This window comes from Borostomias antarcticus (assembly GCF_949987555.1).
Source record: "Borostomias antarcticus genome assembly, chromosome: 18".
NCBI classification, from domain to species: domain Eukaryota; kingdom Metazoa; phylum Chordata; class Actinopteri; order Stomiiformes; family Stomiidae; genus Borostomias; species Borostomias antarcticus.
The window spans coordinates 15,589,968-15,597,795 of NC_140251.1; the positions used below are offsets into that span (position 1 = coordinate 15,589,968).

General features: G+C 45.8%; 1 protein-coding gene across 1 annotated transcript in view; it reads left to right on the forward strand.

The window, feature by feature from the left end:
• Window positions 1–7,282, forward strand: part of plcg2 (phospholipase C, gamma 2) — a gene marked incomplete at its 5' end in the record, with an annotated part of 22,561 nt that extends 15,279 nt beyond the window's left edge. The window contains 10 exons of the mRNA XM_084453088.1: window positions 1–50; window positions 416–588; window positions 1,831–1,933; window positions 2,642–2,845; window positions 3,562–3,701; window positions 4,461–4,572; window positions 4,958–5,125; window positions 5,955–6,043; window positions 6,644–6,840; window positions 7,204–7,282. The exon at window positions 1–50 is cut by the window's left edge and continues 17 nt beyond it. Coding sequence (XP_084309214.1) covers window positions 1–50; window positions 416–588; window positions 1,831–1,933; window positions 2,642–2,845; window positions 3,562–3,701; window positions 4,461–4,572; window positions 4,958–5,125; window positions 5,955–6,043; window positions 6,644–6,840; window positions 7,204–7,246 — 1,279 coding nt within the window. The 3' untranslated portion in view covers window positions 7,247–7,282. The remainder of the gene's footprint in view (window positions 51–415; window positions 589–1,830; window positions 1,934–2,641; window positions 2,846–3,561; window positions 3,702–4,460; window positions 4,573–4,957; window positions 5,126–5,954; window positions 6,044–6,643; window positions 6,841–7,203) is intronic.
• Between the last annotated feature and the right edge of the window lie 546 nt (window positions 7,283–7,828).

A 7,828-nucleotide genomic window follows, 5' to 3' on the forward strand; every position in this document is an offset into this window, starting at 1 on the left:
TCTAGGAGATATGTGTAAGGGTGTGGTGGACATCTCCCTTTGTAACATCAGTAAGTATCTCCTCACACATTAGTATCACATTGTACACACACATTAAACACACTTCACTTATCTCCCTGTTGGTTTAGCTTGGACTCCTGCCAACCATGCTATTTAATCAGCTAAAAACATGATTCACTGTGTTATTTAAACATGCATGTTCAACATGCATATGTGCACTCTATAATCCGACTCCACACAACACACGTTCCCTCTACATCTCCTGAAACATGTCACAAGCAGGACCCACAACATCATACAAGACCTTTAACCCCGCCTTCCACACATGCACATACACACATCCTCTCTTTCTTTCTCATAGTCACCCCCCTCTCTCTCTCCCTCTCACCCCTCCCCACCCCCCCACCCCCCTCAGTCCGCTCAGCTAAGAACGGTAAGAGCCACGTGCTGACCCTGCAGATGAAGGACCAGGAGGAGCTGCAGTTCGACCTGGCGGCCGACTCCCTGGAGGAGCTGTTCGAGTGGAACCAGGTGGCCTGGGACATCACCCAGAGAGAGATCAGCAAGCAGTTCAACAAGGAACATGAGGCCAGTACACACACGCACGCATACACACACACCATTACAATTAGTTGAAGTAAGTTGAAGACTCAGTAGAACTCTCTTCATAACGTTCCAAAGCAAGAAGCTGTTGGAACCTTTCGTCCTTATTGGGACTCAGAACCTTGACAACAACAGCAACAAGCAGCAACAAACAACAACATAATTACCAACAACTAGCTACTGTTCACCAGCAGGTAATGACAAGCATTAACACTAGTAATGTTGATTTAAGAACACAGACCTCCGCCCATTAATACATTTCCTGGCAGTGTGCATGCAAATGCGTGTGAGCAGGACATATTTGGTATTTGGTTTTGGTATTGCTGCATTCGCCAGGTCTAGAGATTCATGTCAGTCTAAACACCATTTCCCATGTCGAGATATGGCCGTTTCAATTCCCCCCGTGGACAATGAATGGGGCGAATTTTTCAAGTCCACAAAATGAATGGAGGTGAATGGCCGGCCGTGTTTGGCCGGCTGAACCTGTCCTGTGATTCACTCTAAAATGTAATAGGCTCTAAGGTGGCCCATGCTACACCCCTCTTCTGAGTTTCCTGAAAATCTGTATCGTAGTTTTTGCGTAATTCTAGTCCAAAAAATGAATGGAGGTGAATGGCCGGCCCGGCCTGTTTGTGCGGCTCGTGGACCCGCCCTGTGATTCAGATCCGCTCCCAAATTGAATGGGTTCTAAGTTGGCCCATGCTACACCCCTCCACCGAGTTTCATGAAAATCGCTCTGGTAGGTTTCATGTAATACTGCTAAAGACCTAACCAACACACATCGAAAACATGACCCCCCCTGTCGCTGGGGCGGAGGTCAAAATAAACAACAAGAAAGACAACAAACCTAATCTCCTAGAACATGAGTTCATACATCTAGCTGCTGTTCCCCAGCAGGTAATGCAATCAGGTGTTTATTGTGACAATAATATCTCATGTGCTCAAAATTCTATTTTAGGAGTTTTTAGTTTAGATTTTTTTTATCCACCAGAAGTGTAATAACACTGTCATAATTTTATAGATTGGTTCAAGATGTAACCTATTTATTTTTTATGTTATACATTTGAGGGACCTTGCCTGTCACCTTTAAGCTTTAATGACTGACTCTCCTCCCTGAGGTCGCTGTGTGATTGTTCTGTGAACGACAGCTTGGTGACCCAGATCTGGGGCTCCCTCTGCGATGTTACTACCACTGACAGGAAGTGGCCGTTTTCTGTCCAACCACAGATCAAACAGCAGGAGGAAGTGGAGAAGAAGGCCGTTGTTGCTATGGAAATGTCAGACCTGGTGGTTTATTGTCAGCCTCGCAGCAAGGAGAAGGACTGCTTCAGTACGACCGACGAACCTCTCAACGCACACACACGCACACACACTCATGTTGTAATATAGTATAGTCATACTCTGTTCACAAGGAATGTATACGTATACTGTGAGAGAATTTCTCAGATCAACCCCATCTCTGCACACTTTAGCCCAGGGCCATGTCAGGAAAGAGGTAACATTTACCCCCCTTACAACTCTCCAGATGGCCTGGCTTTTGGCTTTTCAGGACCATAATAGTCCTGAGCTGAGTTTCCCAGAGAATTGACCTACGGCGCTCACCGTAGCGCTACGATGCCTCTGGGAAACGCAGCCCTGGTATCTCAGTACAGGTCAGCTATTGACCTGCCAGACTGCCCTGTTCTCTTTTATCCCTTCAATCATTGGTTAAGGGAGATTTACATATTCATTTTTGGGTTGTGTCCAGCATGGGATAAAAGCTATGCTCTGTACCTGCAGCGTAACTATGAATAAAACACTTATGTGAATGGAGAAACACGGATATTCTTCTTTATGGGTTTATTAAACAGAAATTCCAGACAATAGGCCTACCGACAACTCCTACAGTGTGACTGTTGTCATGTAATGTACAGTATAGTCAAAAGAGTAGGACTGAAGTTCAGTCTAGTGATTTAGACTGAATTTATAACTGTCTTTGATATCTTATTCCTCTATGTCTTCCTGGTGTGATCATCCTCCTCCTCCTGTCTCTCCTCAGCCAACTATGACTACAAAGAGATCCGCTCCTTCGTTGAGAACAAGACGCCAGCCCGGAATGGCATCCCGGACTTCCTGCGCTATAACAGGAAGGCCCTGAGTCGCGTCTACCCCAAGGGGCAGCGTGTGGACTCCTCCAACTATGACCCCTACCCTCTCTGGGCCGTCGGTTGCCACATGTTGGCACTCAACTTTCAGACTGCAGGTGGGACCTGACATGATACAGAGAGGCGATATGCATGTAAAAAAGAACAGCGTTCAATCAAATGCAGTATTTAATATCTGCACTATGAACCTGCTACCAATGAGGGAAAATTCTGTGTGCCAAGTAAAATTCAGTCTGCTTCAATCTTATGGTTTGTGGGTTTGGGTAAGGCCATGGAAGTCTGCCCTGTGTGGGTTAGGGTTAGGGTTCTGCGCACACTGTCGATCTGACATCAAATTATAATTGTTTTTATAATAGCTGTAGCAGAGCCAAACAGCATTCTACAAAGACAAAGACAAGGAGCTCAATCACTTATCCCTCTCAATACATCTTAGCAATATAGCAATATTGGCATGTTTAAAATCGTACATACTGTAGCTTTAAAGGGATAGTTCCCTATTTTATATGAAACTTTTTTCACATTTCTTATCTACTCCCGTGTCTAGAGCCACATTAGGGTCCTTCAGACACAGTTTATAAGCTTGTTCGCATTTTTAGCAGGCTAATTTTAATGGATATTCTTGATTAGCCACTTCTCTGACAATCACATGCTCAAAGTGACAAAAACGTAAGCTATTCCTTGAACCAGTTGAAGCATAATGCTGGCAAGTAGGGTTGTGGATTTGATGCCTTTAGGGATCATTTACTGTATGCTAAAATGCTTGTGCTGACTGTAAGCTGCTTAGTTTTGGTAAACAGCATTGTCTAATCCCTAGATAAGTACACTCAGCTCAACAGCGCCCTCTTCAGTCTGAATGGCCAGACGGGCTATGTGCTGGAGCCTGAGATAATGCGTGCGGACACCTACGACCCTCAGGCGGAGAAGAAGAAAGTCAAGTTCAGCATCACTGTCAGGGTAAGACTTCCTAGTTCCTGAGTCAGTTTGAGGATGGTGCTCTGAGACACTAACTAGACATGTGTATATCTCCCACTCCCCCTACCTGAATCACACTGATGAAGGCTGATGTTAGTGTGTTTTTAATGGTCCCCATGGATATGGGGGCGGCTGTGGCTCAGGAGGTAGAGCGGGTCGTCCAATGATCATAGAGTCGGCGGTTCAAATCCTGGCTCCTCCTGTCCACATGTCAAAGTGTCCTTGGGTAAGACACTGAATCCCAAAATTGCTCCCAATGAGTAGGCTAGCACCTTTCTTGGCAGCTGCCGCCACTGGTGGGTGAATGTGTGAAAAAGAGGCCATTGTAAAGTGCTTTGAATAAAAGCGCTATATAAGTGCAGTGCATTCACCATATGCCAATTGAATAAAGGATTTTTAATTTTTATGGAAGAGTGCCTTGACTTTTTTGGAAACTCATTCATGGAGGAGTCCAGTTAAAGAGCAGTAGACCACCTTCCAGATAACATCACTGCCAACAACCAAGCAGCGCTCCTTCTGTCTGCGTGATTGGTCCTGTCTGGCACAATAGAACCAATATGCTGTTCCCAAATACGCAAACACCGTCCAGCACTCCAGGCAGCCTCAAGCAAACACTCAAGTGATTGCAATAATTTCTTATTTACTACAGGTCTGCTGTACATTATATTTATTCATATGATGACTTCCTGTGACATCAGTCATGTCTCCTGACCTGAGAGAGCTCTCTACTGCCCCCTGCAGGTGATAGCAGCCCGCCACCTCCCCAAGCCTGGACGCAGCATCACCAGTCCCTTTGTGGAGATCGAGCTGTGTGGTCACACAGAGGACAGCAAATTCAAGACCATTGTATACCGTGAGGATGGGGGGGGGCTCTCCTGGTTGGTCTGGCTGCTCTCTTGCTCATGTTAACTCCATATAAGTGTTGGTAGTGCTGTCTGTATCAGACCTGGGTCCAAATGCTATCTGAAATCCTTTCAATGTTTTGTTTTTGCATTTGTTTGGGTCTGCCTAGAGTGTCAGGAGGGTGGGGTTTGCATAGTTGGGAACAGCCCCCTTTTGTCACACAGGTAATCAAGCACAGAAAAGTAATTGCAACGATTGCACACAGTAATTTGATCCAGGTCTGGTATGTATAGTGTGTGTGTGTGTGTGTGTGTGTGTGTAATAGTGTATGTGTGTGTGTGTGTGTGTGTAATGGTATATGTGTGTGTAATGGTGTGTGTGTGTGTGGACCACAGGTGATAATGGTTTGAACCCGGTGTGGAGCGCCCCATCAGAGCCAGTCATCTTCACGGTGTACGAGCCAGAGCTCACATTCCTGCGCTTCGTCGTCAACGAGGAGGACATGTTTTCAGACCCCAACTTCTTGGCCCAGGCCACGTTTCCTGTCAAAGGCATTCGCTCAGGTAGAGCCTGTGGTGTAATGGAGGGCATACCCACAGTATACTCACTTCTTTACATTACAATAAAGTCATTTGGCTGACGCTTTTATCCAAAGCAATTTACAAGAATTGCATTTAACGTAGGAAAAGTAATACTTGCCAGAACTCACAAGTGCATCTCCTTTCTAAAACAAGTGTCTAAGAGCATAATCTAGTGCTGAAGGCAAAGTGCAAGCGTAGCAAACAAAAATACAATAGGTGCTTAAGGATCCTGGTGGTACTTCTTGAAGAGGTGAGTTTGAGCCTGTGGCGAACTCTGTCCTGACATCAGTGGGCAGGCAGTTCATTCCACCACTGTGGGGTCAGGACAGAGAACACCACTAATGTAAAAACTGTAAAATCTCTCCTACAGTATAATCACTTCTTTAGACAGAGTATATCTCTCCTACAGTATACCCACTTCTTTAGACAGAGTATACCCACTTCTTTAGTCAGAGTATACCCACTTCTTTAGACAGAGTATACCCACTTCTTTAGACAGAGTATACCCACTTCTTTAGACAGAGTATACCCACTTGTTTAGTCACCACTACAGACTCAACAAACATACAAACACATACAAACACACACGCACAGACACACAAGGAAAGCACACACACACAAAAACACATACAGTACATACACACAGACACGGACATGCAAGGAAAGCACATACTTGCACACACACACACACACAACATACAAGGAAATCAAATACACACACAGGGAAAGCAAATACACACACATGCACGCACACACACACCCTGAAGTGTTCAATGTTTCTTTAGTTTCCCCTTGTCTTGTATCTCCTCAGGTTATCGTTCTGTACCTCTGAAGAACGGCTACTCTGAGAACATTGAGCTGGCCTCACTGCTGGTCTACATCGACGTGCAACAAGTGGAGGTGACGCACACACACTCTCACATACACCCGCACTCACACACACACACACACTCTCACATATGCCCGCACTCACACACACACACACACACACTCTCACATACACCCGCACTCACACACACAGACACACTCTCACATACGCCCGCACTCACACACACAGACACACTCTCACATACGCCCGCACTCACACACACAGACACACTCTCACATACGCCCGCACTCACACACACACACACTCTCACATACGCCCGCACACACACACACACACACACACTCTCACATACGCCCACACTCTCACATACGCCCGCACTCACACACACACACACTCTCACATACGCCCGCACTCACACACACACACACACTCTCACATACGCCCGCACTCACACACGCACACACTCTCACATACGCCCGCACTTACACACGCACACACTCTCACATACGCCCGCACTCACACACACATACACGGCAAGGGGGATGAAGTATTTGGATAAAAGTGTCTGCTAAATGACTGTAATGTAATATAATGTATTAGAGCGCATGTAGATGGTGAGTCTGTGTTTGTGTCTGTGTCTCTGTCTCCCTCTCTGTCTGTCTGTCCGGCAGAAAGCAGAGGAGGAGCTGTACTCTTCTTCCAGCCAACTGCGGAGGAGGCAGGCGGAGCTAAGCAATGAGCTCTTCCTGTACGACACCCACACCAACCTGCAGCGCTCGGCCCCAGCTCAGCGGCGCGATGACCTCATGAGGGAATTCAGCACCAACGAGACAAAGCTGATGCAGATCCAGGACACCTGCAAACAGAAGTAAGACCCTGCCATCTGTGGTACTGGCTCGACTCGACGGTGCTTTACACATAAGTCATTGGTCCTAGTCCCAGTGACGTCATGGGTTCCAGTCCCAGTGAAGTCATAGGTTCGAATCCCAGTGAGACTCAGTATAGACCTACAAGAAAAACAAGGTCGACTTGGCACTTTTTCTTTCCTTATTATAGTGAATCATGTAACGCTAGGACCTTTATTTTGAAAGGGAAGTGAGACAGTTGGAGGGGAAGCGACAGTCTCTCTAAAGCGGGATCCTGGATCTGCCTCACATTATTTTAATAAATTAAATAAAATTCCCTGCTGACAATGAAAGTGTTTGGGTTCTCTTCTTCTGTTGTTCTCCAGGATAAAAGATAAGAAAATCAACAACAGCAAGTTCTATTCCTGAGGAAAGCCAGGACCGGCCAGGCCTCAACCTTTTCAGACCCAGACCCACAGGGGGGAGGGGTCAGTGTGTGATTGGATGTTTCAAAAGAGGAGGGGCCCAGACTGGGGTGAGGGGTCAGTGTGTGATTAGGTGCCTCAGATGATTGCATTGCAAATGTTTTTAGTTTTTTTAATTTCCATAATGTGTTGTTGTTTATGAGCTTGTCGGCAAGGATGATCAGATGGTTACAAACATTTTGGTAGCGCTGGCTTTTATTATCTTCTGTTTATATTGTCTTTCAACATTCTGTACCATCCATTTGTATAACTTGAGTCAATAAAGTAAACTTGTGATGAATAATATGTGTTGAATAAGTGTTGAGTTCAAGTTTAAGCGTGATCCAGTGAGATGCATGGCAGCCACTATAGGGCTGATCCTCTCCAGGCCTCAACAGGGAAGAACACAAACTCTCATCTTGAAACATATTCACAGACAGTATATTTTGATTGAAAGTTTGATTGTAATTTGTTTGAAAGTTCTTGTGTTTTCATTGACGACAGCCAGAGAGCAGCGGTAGCAGCAGTACCCAGCAGGAGAAGCAGA